General features: G+C 38.8%; 3 protein-coding genes across 3 annotated transcripts; 1 reads left to right on the top strand and 2 right to left on the bottom strand.

Annotated features, from left to right (window-relative positions):
- Positions 1–1,095: 1,095 nt before the first annotated feature.
- Positions 1,096–12,125, top strand: LOC119772241. The gene is made up of 3 exons (XM_038268594.1): positions 1,096–1,161; positions 4,201–5,621; positions 11,932–12,125. Exons 2-3 carry the CDS (start codon positions 4,209–4,211, stop codon positions 12,076–12,078), a joined length of 1,560 nt encoding a protein of 519 aa, XP_038124522.1. The 5' UTR covers positions 1,096–1,161; positions 4,201–4,208; the 3' UTR covers positions 12,079–12,125.
- A 316-nt stretch (positions 12,126–12,441) lies between these two features.
- Positions 12,442–12,977, bottom strand: LOC119772227 (phosphatidylinositol N-acetylglucosaminyltransferase subunit Y-like). Its single transcript, XM_038268566.1, has one exon. The coding sequence runs from the start codon at positions 12,944–12,946 to the stop codon at positions 12,734–12,736; it is 213 nt and encodes a 70-aa protein (XP_038124494.1). The 5' UTR covers positions 12,947–12,977; the 3' UTR covers positions 12,442–12,733.
- Positions 12,978–13,006: 29 nt separating this feature from the next.
- LOC119772226 (protein preY, mitochondrial-like) lies at positions 13,007–14,664 on the bottom strand. The gene is made up of 2 exons (XM_038268565.1): positions 14,394–14,664; positions 13,007–13,177 (listed from the first exon to the last, which is right to left on the bottom strand). Exons 1-2 carry the CDS (start codon positions 14,594–14,596, stop codon positions 13,036–13,038), a joined length of 345 nt encoding a protein of 114 aa, XP_038124493.1. The 5' UTR covers positions 14,597–14,664; the 3' UTR covers positions 13,007–13,035.
- Positions 14,665–15,467: the final 803 nt, after the last annotated feature.

Below are 15,467 nucleotides of genomic sequence, written 5' to 3' on the forward strand. Positions count from 1 at the left end.
CGTATAGTTCTTGTGTTTAATTCCCAATGCACGTAATTGTGGTTTTGCTGCTAATACATATTTAATGAGACCTAAAAATAGTGCTTTTAACATTTTTGCCAGTCCATCCATGTAGGACTTGATGCATTAAAGTTTGCCAAGTAGAAGCAGGGTTAACTACAGAAGAGGATCACGGCCACTGAAAAAATACAAAAAAGTATTGTTGTTGAATTTTATTTCAGTATAATATGAGAAAAAAACTCAGAATTCTGACTTTTTTTTCTCACAATTCTTACTTTAATCTCAGAATTTTGACTCAATTCTGACAGCTAACAAACATGTTCGCATCAAGCTGTAGCCATGTCTGTTTTAGAGACTAAACTAGGTCTCTTGTTTTAATCACCTTCTACTCGTCCATTCATGAAATAGCATCATGGGCACGTAAAGAGTTGCCTTATCCAGTCATTTTCTGGTTTTTTGGGACGGATAAGTAGTGACAGTGTGCGTTACAACATTGAAGAGGCTTTAGAGCTGATTTTCTCAGATGTCTATCAAGACAACTCTGCTTCAGAAGAGGAAGTGGAGGATGTATCCGAAGACGAAGATGGGGAGTAATGCAACCCAGAGCATGTTGAATCATCTTCAGAAGAAGAAATACCCTAAAGCTGAAAGAGAAACTTCCCTTTCAAAAAAATGGCAAAACATGGTCGTTAACAGCATATGACCAACAATGCAGGCATGAAGAACATCATAAAGATGATCCCAGGACCCTCAATGTATGCCGTTTCTCATGCCCATGATATTGTCTCCACATTCCACCTGTTTATCACACCAGCAATAGAAACAATAATCCTGGGGATGACAAACCTGGAGGGTTTTCGTAAATATGGAGACAGCTGGAAAAAGATGGATGAGATTGCCCTGCAGGCCTACTTAGGGCTGCTAATCTTAGCAGGTGTATACAAGTCCCAAGTTGAGGCTGCATTTAGTCTATGGGATAAAGAGAGCGGAAGGTCAATTTTCCGCTACTATTTGATGACCGTAAGTCAAGACCAGCAAGATGTGTGACAGACAAACTTGCAGCCATAAGAGAGGTATGCAACAAGCGGGAGGAGCGGCTGCCCTACCTTTGCAATCCAGGACGTGACGTAACATTGGATGAGCAACTGGTTCCATTTAGAGGTAATCTGTTTTCATATTTGAAATAAAAGGGATTTTCACATTTGATTTCTTTGACTGTTTTCTGTAACAATGTTGCTAATCACTGATGCTTATGTGTTTTGTATTTTGTATTCCCTAATCGATTCTGTGAAACAATTCAATTCCTTATCGATTCTCTTATTGATTCCGTTGAATGAAAAAGCATTACTGTACAATTTTGGTAAATAAACTCATCTCCCCTGATTTAAATAAATGAGTGTCACCTTTCTCTTGTTCCCTGAACTGTGGAGCAACTCAGTAGCATGTTTTGTTACATCCATTGGAACAGCTAGAATCATGTAAGAATTTCAGCTTCCAGTAGTTCTAATGCTAGCTATGAAGCGCTGAATTAACAAGACTCACTCCCTTAATAATCCCAAAGAGAGGTAGAAAATAGGTTTATTTCCAGGAATGGCATATGATTTACTAGGAACCACATTAAGCACAGCCAGTGATATAAAACTAGCTACTAACCACCAGAGTTGCCTTCCATGCTGGTTGTAACTTTAGCTTCTGTCCGGAAGCATCAAAAACACGGCATTCGTTAAAATGTATGCCATGTCGTGTGTGTTTCTGCATGTTGGATGTATTTTCTCAAGCGGATGTAATTGCCACTTTGCAATGATTGCAAAGTGCCTTGTTGCCTTCTTTCTCTTCCTTAAAAGGAAGCCAAACTTTTGATTGATTTACCCGATGGACCGCCATTTTTTTAGCTCTGCTTTTCTAGACTTACGCCTGGTCACGTCGTACTTGCTTACTGAATGTAATGTGCGTAACTTGTGTAAAAAATGTGTTGTAAGTCGTGCTGCCCAGTTCTAGGCTCTGGTGCTGCCTGGATTTGTTATAAGAATCGTTAAGCGAGCTGCAAAATGATGCCATGGAATCATCATCCTAGAACGGAGGTCTTCTACAGAGGGTCCGTGACCCCTAGGGGGACCACGGAGGTACTACAAGGGGGTCTCAAAAGCTTTGGTTGATTAAACTTTTTTTTATATTCCCTGCTGCAATTTTTTCCACTAATTAAAATGTCTTTAAATCCACATTAACATGAATTTAACACACTGTAGTAAACGGATAAATGCTGCAGAAGAATGAATTCCCGCTGGCCGTTGGTCCTCTTCCACATCATCATTGATGCTTTGTCCTACAATGCCTTTGTGATTTGGAGAGAGATCAACCTGACCTGGATGTCTGGTAATCAGAACAAGAGGAGGGTGTTCCTAGAGCAGCTTGAAAAGGTCCCTGTATCTCCACTCATTGAAAGAAAGAAACATGTCCTCCGCAAAAAAGCCTCAGCAGCAGTTCTGAAAGCTATTCAGAGTGCAGGAGCTTCTGATCAACCTGAGTATCCATCTAACACAGCCACTTCCCTAGCTGGGGCAAGACGTCAGTTCTGCCCTCAAAAGAAGGACTGTAAAACACATTGTGTGTGCTGCAGGTGTAAGAAGTATATCTGCAAAGGCTGTTCACTTGCATACTGCTCTTCATGTGCTAATTAGTTAATTGGGTTATGTCTTAAATTGTTCATTATAAAAGAAAAAAAAGAAAGAAACCGAGTATTTCGGATTAGTAAAATGCACTAAGAACTCCTTTTTGCTATTTTTTTTCCCTAAGCTATAGAAATTCAAGTGAAGAGGGAAAGTATTCACTCATTTTGTGGCGAATGACAATATAAAAGATATAATTTGGTGTTAAAAGTTAAATTAAGCTGCTTAAATTTGGGGGATTAGTGAAGACGGGTCATTTTGAGCCAAAAGACACAGGGTGTCTACAGGAAATGAGGACAACAGGAGGGTTTTTAAGTAGCACACTCCAATATGGCTGCAAGGATTGAGAAAATATAAAAGATTGATTGGAGGATGCAACTAACAGCTGTCCATGATCAGAGCAATCAGTTTCTCAATGTCAGATTTGTCAAGTCTTGTAGATCTTTTTTTTCTCCAGATGGTCTAAAATAATATGTAAAATGGTTGCATGTATGTTGAGATTACTACCATTCAGAAAATGTTTTATTGTAATACTAAATTGCTACGCTCAATATCGACATCCAGGAAAATGTTTTACGCTCATTTTCTATACCACTGGGTTCCAAATGGCATAATTAAAGGCATGAAAAAAATAATTAACCTTGAAAAACTTACCTTTTTCAAACTCACCATGAAAAAATACTTGCTCAACAAAAGAAAAACCTAACCCAGTAATCTAAAATTCACATTTGCAAAAACAAATATGCAAACAAAACTCTTCTTTGATATGGAAACAAATCAATTTGGTGATATATCGTGATATTCAGAAGCCTGATATAATATAGATCAGCGGTCACCAACCTTTTTACAGTTAATTCAGGGGCACTGAGTCACAGGAAGGGCTACCAATACTGACCTATGAATTGCGAGGGTCAATGTTCACCTAAACTTCATACATCATAAACATATCTTTATCGTATCTTTAAATTTCTAATTTTCTTTTAGACATTTTCATTTTAAAATCTCTATAAATGCTTAAATGCCATATATGATTAAATGATTAAATGTTCTATAACCCAATTAAAAAAAGAAGAGCAACAGAATACAGTGAATTTCAAACGTAGCTCACTGCTGAGTTGTTCTATTTTCAGAAGACTCTAAGGGCACCCCTTGTGGTCCTTGAGGGCCCCTTGGTGCCCGCGGGCACCATGTTGGTGACCCCTGATATAGATCTTTCAGTTCCTAGGATTCAATTTTTTTAAAAACCAAAACAATTTTACATAAACCAAAGGGAAAATGGGCTATTTCTGCACCGCTACTCTGCCGGATAGCCCTTTTGCTGTGCAGCACAGCGCCATATTTGTAATTGAGGCGGTCACAGAGGAAGATGTAGACTTACTCAAGCTCCAAACAACATAGATACCTAATTAATTAAACGATCAATATCTTCTAATGAAGATTTACAGAACTTGCTTTTTTTATCTATACATTTAATTATGATATGAAGGAGAAGAATAGATCTATGACATAATAATGTGTCTTTGTTTTTGTTTAGGGCATGCCATGAGTGACCTTACGGATGCAGACTTCATCACTCAACTATGGATGTCACCTCCAAAAGGAAAACAACAGAAGAAGAAGAAAAAAAATGTCAAACATAAGAAGAGCAGACCCACGAAGACACATGAAAAGGTCCAGAAGGAAAATAAAAAGTCCAAATTTAAAGAAGCAATGATGGGAAAGACGGAAAATAAGAAAGAGAAGAGGAAGGAAAAGGACAGAGAAAAGAAAGGGAAGAAAAAAAAGAAAGACAATTTGGCTTTGAATCTTGATAATTCCAAATTTGTTGAGGGCAGCCAGAAGCTTGCAGTGGGCAACCAGTGCCTAAACGAGAAGCAAAGCTCTTCCACTGAAAAACCAGTGAAAAAGCTAAAGAATAAAAAGAGTAAAAAGATGGTGGCGTTTGGTTCGTTACCTTCCTACATACCTATCAAACGTCCCATTTTTGCATCTCCGGCACTGAAACGAACCGAAGCTGTGAGAGAGGAAGACAGCGGCTCCCTGGAGACGGGAAAAAGCCAGATTCCACCACAGGAAAATGACTCTCAGTATAACAGTGACGACATAAACAGCCAGGACCTGTTCATCACCCAGAAGAGGTTCAGAGCATCGCCTTCTGGAACTTCCAGCAGTGAAGCCAGCGACGCCAGAGTTATTTCTGAATCCCCTCATGTGTTCTCGCAGCGAGACAAGAAGCAGCCCCCCGCTGCGGGAGAGATAAAAAGACGCAACGAGACATCAGATAAAGGACGAGACAGGGGAATAAAAACAGAGAAGATGGGAGAAATTTGTGAGTTTCTAAAACCCTCAGGAGAAATATCCTTCCTGACAAACCAAGCAGAAACAAAAGTGTCTCAACATGAAAGGCCCCAACTGGGTGATCCTTTCTTGGATGACCCTTTGGTTATAAACCCCACCCCGGATGCTGTTTTATTCCAAGATGGCTCCTCATACCGTCCATACGCTCGGGAGCCAACCATGACCCCTGGTTTCGCAAGCACTTCCACTCAGACGGAAAACTTCTTCACCACAGAAATCTCCTCCTACCTTGGCTTCTGCCGGAAAAACAGAGCAGCTTTGCAATCCCCGGACTGGAAGCCTTTGGATCTGAGCTTGCCACATAGAGCGAGGAACAGCCTCTGTTTGTCAGGAGAAACACTCGATCCCGACATAAAGCTAGAAGAAGAAAAAGGCCACAAGCAGGAGTCATCATTCCAAAAGGGAGAAATAAGCTGTAACAGAAAGGAAAGCACGTCTGCCTCTCCAAAAACCAGACATGCAGAGAGGAAGATGGAAAGTCTGTGTCCTGGTGAAGAAACTCCAAGTCCTCAGTCAGAGGTGGAATCCAGGTCGGCCAACACCACCTCCAGCGAGGACGACCAGCACTGCCGCGCTGGGAAGCGAGACGCGAACCAGGTGACCCCACTTCAACCCATACTCAGGCATTAACAGCCAGAATGCTTTAAAAAATGTCTTTAGTTCAGGAACTCAAATAACTATAGATTAATTTTACACAGACAGATGTTTATAAAGCTTTAACATATCTGCTTATAAGTGAATAAAAAGCACTAATAATAAGCATATTACATCAAGGCGATTAAATAAATACAGAAATGTCGACATGATGAAAAGTTTATTTAATACCAGCTTAATTATTACGTTCAAACTGTATTTTTAATCTGACCTTTTAACCTCTCAACATCCACTGGCTGATATTGGTGCGTTTTTACGGCACATTTAGGCTCGGATTGGGAACGATTTTCGGCCATGGCATTTTTCCATCTACACCGCCCCATCATGCACCGCAACATAATTTTACAAAATATTCTAACATAAATTTGCCAAAAATAATAGGAACATTGTAGTTAAGTTTAAAGAAAGCACTTTAGTTTTATTATAATTTAGTTTGTTGCAAGCATTTTACAGGTTGAAGAAATAGAAAATTACACCATATGCCAACCGTCACAAGGATGTGCATGACAAGGAAGGGCTGTATATACTGCATGCATCATTTAGGTAGTTAACATTATATTACTTCTTGAGCTCCTTGAGTTATTAACTGACACAGGTAGGAGCTTCGGCCGGAGAGTAAGGCCCCGTCCACACGAAGTCAAACCCTGGCCTAAACGCACAAATTTTTCACCAAACCAGCCTCTCATCCATACGAAGCCGGCGTTTCGGGGGTCTGTAAACGATCTTTTTTTTATTCAGCCTTCAGAGTGGGAAGATTTTGAAACGCCGTTTTCGCGTTTCCATCTTTACGCTCTAACCGCATTTTTTTTTCTTACACGCATGCGTCATAGCGTCGCCTCTAAACACGCATGTGCGACACAGTATCACAACAACAATGGCGCCGTACTGTGTTGAATGGTTGCTGCTCATGCTACTCACCCTGCTGTCGGGCTTACAACAGAATCTTCTTCTTCTGGAATATCTCCAGGAAGAACAGAGCAATATCGACCACATAGTTCAGCACCTGAATTTGACTGAACCAGGAAAATAGACCCGCAGGGCAACCATGTATAAATATTAGTGCGCACGCCCAACATTTCGTCGCCTATTTTTGCTTTGGCACCACAGCGCCACTTACAGGCCTTGCATACATTTTGCAGCGTTTTCATGCATTCGTGTGGTCGATCACATTTATTTTACGTCTCCGTCTTTACGACAAATGTTCTGGAAAATATTAGCGTTTCGTGTTCGTTTTGACTTCGTGTGGACGGGGCCTAAGACTATGTTCACACAGCAGCCTGAAGTGACCCAAATCAGATTTTTTTGGACCATACACGACCTGGATCTGATCTTTTCATGGCTGTCTGAACAACACAGATCCGATTTTTCCACTGCGACCCAGGCCTCTTGGCTATGTGGTCCTGAATTCGATACGAATCTGATCTTTTCAAATGCGACCTGTGTCTGAACGGCCAGGTTGCATTCATCCGACCTGAACGCCATTAATAACCGACAAAGGTCACTATTCTGGGTCTTGCTATGAAGAAGCGGCAAGAAAAACAACAACCATGGCGGGCGATGATGTGGAGAGCGGTATTTATGTTTAACTATATTCAAAAGATTGTGTTTTTATGGTTGGGAAAGATCGCTAGATGCGCTCCGGCACTACCATCCATGTTTACTTCCGTAAACACAGAGCACGCTGGCCTGTGACGTCCTTGCATCCTCTACTGCGCATGCGGGACACTTGCATTGTATGACTGCAGTTCACACAGGAGATCACATACAAGTTGCATATATTTGGAAATGTGAACGGCAACGCAAAAAAAAAACGGATTTCACAAAAAAATCAGAATTGAGCATCGAGGCCTGCAGTGTGAACGTAGCCTAAGTGTTGGGGCCAGTATGATTTAAGGAGGGCCGGCCCACGCATGCTGAAATTAGGACCGGCCCACCAGGCAAATGTTCGGTATCACAGATTACTGGTCCGAGCCTGGTCACATTTTTTTCCGCAACAAATATCTCACTCATTTCAAAATGAAACCCAGCATATTAAACCTCTTTAGAATAAGGCAATCCTATGGAAAATAATCATAAATCCAATGTAAGGCAAGCATACACTGTGAATACCAATAACGAATAATTTGTCATCAACTTAGAATTCATAATTTTCAGATCCTACTTTGTTTTTTAGTGACCAATCAACCATTGAATGACATATTTTGTTATCCAATATGATAAGCTTTGCTATGACATTCCAGAAGTATAGGAGCAGGCTGAAAATATAGGGTTTATTTACCTGAATAAAGAGTGAGAGGAGAGGAGAACCTAGCGATTATGCACGTGGACTTTCACAAGTGGATTTTCATGTTTCAAAACTGGAAAAATAAAAATAAAAGTTCTTATATGAAAGTTTGTGTAACTCTTAACTAGGGCTGCAACAACGAATCGATAAAATCGATAAAAATCGACTTTTAAAAGCGTTGGCAACGAATTTCATCATCGATTAGTTGTGTCGCGCGATTAATGCGTCATCCGCCGCCGCCGTCATCACTGCCTCTTGACTGAAACGGGGAAGAAAAAAAAATTACGGCAGAGCGAGCCAGCGCTGCAGGTGCAGTGTTGCCAACTCAGCGACTTTGTCGCTATATTTAGCGACTTTTCAAAACCCTCCAGCGACTATTTAAAAAAAAAGCGACAAGCGACAAATCTGGCAACTTTTTACGGTGTTACTGGCGGCTTTTGGAGACTCTTACGTGAAAGCATGTATGGTTCCTACTCTGCCGTGGGGCGCCTCCCCCATCCCAACCCCGTTCTCCCGCAGGAGTCCCTCTCAGCGCTGCAGTCAGAGCCGCAGGATGTTTCAGCGTCCAGACTGCAAATGAAGCGCGCATGCGCCGGGATTTACGGCGCAAATTGATCACAATTATTATAATAGCCTTTATAAATAAATTAACTTGCAAATTATGAGGGCAAGGCTTTTAAAGTTTAAATCTTCTGGCAAAGATAAAGTAAAGAAGATCCTGTAATTTATGGAAGTAAAGCAGAATAAAATCCAGCAAGATCAGTAATATGTCCATTAATTATCTGCCACATTCCCATGTAAATATCTGTCTTTGGAGGATGTGTTTTTTAGCACCCCTAGTTCTCTCATTTTTATTCCAAATACAATTTATAATTAGAATCACAGGGCTATTTTTATCTCTATGGTTCAGTATTTTCTCAAGTAGCAACTTTAACTGCCATACTTTCCTGTCTTAAAAGGCAGAACTCTTCTAGTCTAAAAAACCTCATTTGTTGAAATGGGGGGGCCTATTGTTTGAACCCCTTAGGGGCTTTTAAAAACAAAAATGTCTTTTTTTGCACTTTATGAAACAAAGTAGCCTATATTTTGTGGATGTACAGCTACATTTCTCATGTAAGTTTGCGTAGTTTTAACACAAACATTTATTTTTCATATTGCACCAGGACAGTTAATGAGCAACCTGTACTTGTGTGCTTGTTTGTTCTGTCTAAAATGTTTATTTTGGAATAAAGAGGTTAATATAAAAAATATTTTTTGTCCGATTCATCGATTAATCGAAAAAATAATCGGCCGATTCATCGATTTTTAAAATAATCGTTAGTTGCACCCCTACTCTTAACATAGGTATGTTTTTTTTTTTAATCATCAAATTACTCATAAAATTCAAATAATCCACTTTGCAACATTTCTTCCAATTTCGGCACAATTGTGCTGAATGGACCTTTTACATACAAAAAAGGGGCATAGTTTCAGAATGCTCATGACTCTGAAATTTTACACAGTTGTAGCCGACAACATGAAGAACAAGTGTAGTAAGTGGGAGTGGTCAACCATGAATTATACAAAAGATATAACATAATAAAAATAGCATTTCTTTATTCGAGGGGATAAAAAAGTATTTTTTTGGACGTGTTGAAGTCACACAGCTCTGGCTGTTTAAAACCTTCAGAGTCTGTACACATATTTCATTATTTTACTGGCCAATGACAGTTATGTTTTGTAATACATTTGTGCACAAGCTATAAAAAGGTGGGAATTACGGGGTTAATCTAGATGCATTTTCTGAACAAATTGATTTATATTCATTTGGAAAATAATAACCAATAATTTTCAGTCTATAGAAACACTGATCTGACTTAATACACTGCACACATGCATGATGACAGTCCAGGTAGTAAATGACAATGCTATATCATTTTGCCGGTATTTTAATTATTTTTAGAATAATTTTAATAATATAGTTTCAGTGATCTGGTATGAATGGTACAAATGATTCCTGCATACATTTGAGGTCATTTAATGATTTGTTTATATTCGTCTCATTCATAAATCTCTGAGTAAGCCTCAAAAATTCTCATGACTTTGCCTCAAAGTAAAGAAGAAATTCAATTCAATTCAGTTTATTTATATAGCGCCAAATTCACAACACATGTCATCTCAAGGCACTTTACAGTTCAACCAGATCATACAGTCAAATTGATACAAAGTTTTCTATCTAAGGAAAACCAGTTGATTGCATTGACTCATTGACTCAAATACAATCCCTCACACTAAGCATGCTTGTAGCGACAGTGGAGAGGAAAAACTCCCTTTTAACAGGAAGAAACCTCCAGCAGAACCAGGCTCAGCGTGAGCGGCCATCTGCTGAGGCCGACTGGGGTTCAAGGAGACGGAAGCAGAGACACAAAAAGCAGCTGTAAAAGGCGGCCCCGTCCAGGAAACACACAGCCAGGCAGACGAGCTCCGAGTCAGCTGGCTCTTTTAACAGCTAATTTTCCCAGAGCAATAATCTCTCTTTTTTTGCTTCTTTCCAAATAATGAAAATCATTTTTTTTGGCTGTGTGTGGTCTTAGACTTTGTTCAGCCATTAGAACCGTGATACGGTGCTGTCACCCAGCAACAGTCTGGTCCTTTTTGTCCTTAGCTCTGGGATCCATTTCATGAAGCAGGTTTAGTGAAAATTCAAAGTTTTCTAAGTTTTCATTTGAGGAAGAGAGTTTCCTCAACCTCTGTTTATTCTCCTCAGAGCTAACCTGTTCAGGAGCAGGTTTTCTTCAGTAAACTCAGTCTCCTGTCCCCACTCTCCTTAGAGCCAATCACGCTGTTTTATTTCCTGGTTTAGTCAGATTTCTGTCATATTTTTGTGCATAAAAAATAAAAATCATTCCCTAGGTCCATCAGACACATTAGGTTTTAAATACAAACATTGCATGTCTGTTTGACAAGGATCTTATTAGAGACTGACCAGCATTTTTACATTTTTTTCAATATTTATAGGGAGAAGATTCTACAACTCAGTTGACAGGATATGAAATTTATTTGTCTTTGGTTTGTTTGATATGAGCAATATGCGGATCATTTTATTATTTATTTATTTTTACAGTACAAGCAGAACTACTGAAATTAGATGAATTATTTCCGTGGGGAATAGGAATTACTTTAGGGTTAGGATTAGGAATCACTGGGTGATAACAACCTACTGAGCCTACTGGCACAATAGGCTATCATTTGTAGTTTATATTAAGGCGTTAGTTTTTGCCTTTTAGAGGAGTTCTCAAATAAGAGTTGCGGTTTCTTTGTGGTAAAAGGTTCAACCTTGGACCTCTAGTCCATAGTGAACATGTTTTCCTTTTGATTTGCTTTTAAATAAGAAATCATCTCAGTAGCTGTTCTTATTTTTGGGGGCATTTTTTATGCTTAAGTTCTTTACAGATGGCACAGAATCTGTAGCAGAGGTTCTACCCATCAATCTCCATGGTTTCTAAGGTTCTTTCAAATTACACAGAAATTTACTGATATTAGTGAGGAAGTACTTAAATACTTTTAAAATGCATGTACTTTTGAATACCGAAGTATATTTAAAAGCGAGCACTTTAATACTTTAACTTGAGTAGATGTTTAACCAGGTAACTTTGACTTCTAGTTAAGTAAGATTTGACCGTAAGTATCAATACTTTCACTCAAGTATTACTGTTGAGTACTTCGTCCACCACTGCCAGTAGTACCTTTAGCTTTTCACTGGAAAATTGAAGTTGCTTTTTTACCACATTTAAATATGAACAGTTTATAGACTTTTACATTTAAGAGAGGAATAATTAAAGGTTTCTGTCGTTATCCAGACTAGAGAAAACAGAACAATCACAAAATAACTGCTTTTCTTCGTTAGATCTCATAATATTGATTTTATCACAGAAACAAAGCCGTTATGGTTGTATCACTGCTGAGTTTTTTTTTACCTCCTGATTTTAGGTGGGGGCAGTCCAGCTGAGGCTGAACAAACCCTTCTTCTTTAAGGCAAAAGGAGAGGGACAGTCTCCGCGTCCGGAGTCGCCGCTGATGAAACTCGCTCTGGGCCAAGAGGATAAAGCCAAGAAGTGTCGTTCAGGGAGAAGATGAATGTATTCCAACTTCAGTGTCTCATTTTTGAGTTTTGACACATAAGAAAGTAACTCAGTGCTTTTGTGGGATGCGCTGAGGAGCTACAGTTTTCTAAAGATGTTGATTGTTGAGCGTCTGCTATAGATTTGCTGTTCCAAACCTAAACTTTGTTGATTATTTCTTGTTACATTTCTTGGAATATGTTCTCTAAAGTACTCATTTTGAGGAAAATATTTCACCAAAATCCATTTTTATATATGACAAAACTATAAAATTGACATCAAACTGTTCATATATTTGTTATGTAACCAAGTGCATTTTACCAATTAAATTATTCTAAAGACCAGACTCTCTTTATTTTACAAAAGAAGAAGAAAGCAGTAAACTCATGTGCTGAAGTTTATTTCATCTTAATAAGCAGATAGATTTTTGGGGGAGATGTTTACATTGGATCCCATTTTACACCAATATATTTGACATATAAACTGGGATTGGTACCTATTGGTAAATATTTCTACCTCCAGTTAAAAGCAAACCAGCTCCATCTAACAATTCAGCATCTTTGTATGAAAAGATTTCAAAAAAACTTAAGCATCGAGAATCTAAGAAAGTGACAGAAATTTATCTGAAAATGTTGCATTTTTTCTGAATATGAATTTTCAGGATGAGCAGCTTAGTTGTGCCTGAAGAGCTTGATCCCCATCCAGCTCCAGAGGTGGAACAAGACGTAGACGGGGATGGTTACTGGCAGCAGCAGGCTGTAGAAACACAGACTGTTGCTGCTGGTGCAGCCCTGAGGGAAGTTCTCATCTACAGCAGCAGAGTAAAACAAACCGAACAGAGACACGATGGGAACCAGTCCCACCATCATGGACAGGGAGAACATTCTGGCTATTCAACAAATATCCTACTGCTGGATTCGCATCAGTCAGTGCATGAATGGATTTCACTTTGAATTTAAGACGTTCAAGAGTTCTACTCTGCAGGTTTGCTTGGAGATGGTTCTTCTTTCTGTAGCAGTCTGGCCTCCTGCGGGATCATGTTAGGAATGCCATCAACGATGGGATAAGCGATGCCGAGCTCCTCGTTGATCAGTTCATTGGTGTCAGCATCGTACCTGAAAATAGATAAACACCTTATCTTGCTGAGTTTACACCAGTGCGAATTTTACATTTCATCTTTTCTGCAAAAAACATGCAAACACTTTGGATTTCATTTCACAGCTTAATGACCAAAAAGCAATATAATCTCTTTCATGCCAAGTCAAAACGATTGTATATTGTGACAAATAATTATGGTCATGATTGAATTTTAAAAGGTTTGGAGTGTTGGACCCATGGATCCCTTAAAGATTTAAATGTCTCTTTTTTTTTTAGCAAACAAAAAAACTTTAAAAAAAATTCCTTAATGTGTGTCCTTAATGATAATTGATTAAGTCCTGTTTTAGACCTAAGGATTTAAATTTTGTTAAAGATTCATGGGAGAAGATAAAGAATAAAAGTTTTAATTTGACATTTATATGTGTATACAAGCTAAAACAAAGACAATCTATATATCTATATATAGATATCTATATATCTCTCTCTCTCTCTCTCTCTATATATATATATATATATATATATATATATATATATATATATATATAGATCTAAAGCCATATTTATCGGGCCAAATTAATTATTATATGATTTTTTTTATACATATTTCTTTTAGAACCTCATAATTCACTTTACAGTTCACCAGATCATCCAGTCAAACTGATTCAAAGTTTTCCGTCTAAGCAAAACTAGTTGATTGCATCGACTCATTGACTCTTCAGCAATCCCTCTCACTAAGCATGCTTGTAGCGACAGTGGAGAGGAAAAACTCCCTTTTAACAGGAAGAAACCTCTCAGTGTGAGCGGCTGTCTGCCGACTGCGGTTCATGGAGACAGAAGCAGAGATAGAAAAAGAAGCACGGATACATAAGGCAACTGTAAAAGGATGAAGAGAGCACATCCAGTCAGTCACAGTCAGAGAAACAGGACTACACTGAAAAACAGGCCGATCTCCAACATCTATAAACAAAGGTGTTGATGGGAGCAGCACAGCTGTTATTTCTCTCGACAATAAGCTTATAGATGTTGTTTAATATCTGTTTAGAGTAGAATATCAAAGTGTATGGTAGCAACCTGAGGTCAAGATAAACAACAAATGTACTATTTATTTTGAGATGTCACAAAAAAGGTTACACAAATAAAAAAGGAGTGTTTATCAAGTAAATTAAGAGGATTAGAAAATAAACGTCTGGATTCAAAATCCACTTAAGCCTTTAATCCCAGCCGTCCGTTTACCTCAGAGGCTTCTTGGACAGCGGGCAGACCAGTACTTCAAGCAGGGTGGAGTTGAACGGCGTCTGCACCTCGTCCTTCACCTCCGCAAAGTTCCTCACCGACCCACGGCAGGCTGTCAGCGTCAGTTTGAAAGGAGCGGGATTTACATGATGGTGAACACGAACCGATTCTGTCACCAACCTGCTCAGGACATTCCTCAACATGACCAAACGACAGCGATAAACGAGCTCCTCTCCTACAGGAAGTGCTGAGTTCGGTCCGACTGGGATATAAGTCCGGTCAGTAGACTGGAGTCTAAAAGATTCCGTGGCAGACCGTCTTAATAATTATATAAATAAATTGAGATTTGTTTAAATTGCTGTTCTACTCTAATTTTATCTGGGTTGTATTTTTAGAATTTAATTAAACTAAACTACCATTAATTTCGACCCTCTTGTATTTCATTTCAGTCGCTGTTACCACGTTTCACCACACGATGGCGATATTTTCCTTCATTTTAGCTGAACCCCTGTTTGACTGAAGGAGGATATGGGTGGTTCTGTAAAAAACATTTTTTTTTAACACAAATGACACATTTAACGAAGTTTACACTGCATATTCTAAATATATTTAATAACTTATAAGATATCTGTCGCTCAAACCTTCATTTAATTATTTTTTTCCTGACTTAATACCAGTAATAACCTTGGTTACATCTGTTGTAAGGAAGAAACTATTGTAGAAGTAAAGTTTGTGGACTTTTACAACAGCTGACATTTGTATTCTAGTTTTATTAAAGCCCCCTAGACCTTGTGAAATGACTTCCCAGAAAGTTAAATCAATATAATAATAAATATTGTCAGTGACTCTGCTGCCGACAGAGGCAGAATACGTTTTCCAATCCGTATGGTTGTAGATATTGCTCTGAGACCTTCCTGGAAAGGCTCCAAGTTGTTTTAAAAACTGCCTCCAGCTGTAATATATCCTGCCACCAGGTACATAACCAACCTACTAATACATTGTTTTTTCTTCTTCTTCTTCTTCCAGTCACCACAGGATGGTCTTGAGTCAAACAGCTCTACACCTTAATTCTCT

The sequence above is a fragment of the Cyprinodon tularosa genome, unplaced genomic scaffold, assembly GCF_016077235.1.
Source record: "Cyprinodon tularosa strain WSP-4 unplaced genomic scaffold, ASM1607723v1 ctg703, whole genome shotgun sequence".
Taxonomy (NCBI): domain Eukaryota; kingdom Metazoa; phylum Chordata; class Actinopteri; order Cyprinodontiformes; family Cyprinodontidae; genus Cyprinodon; species Cyprinodon tularosa.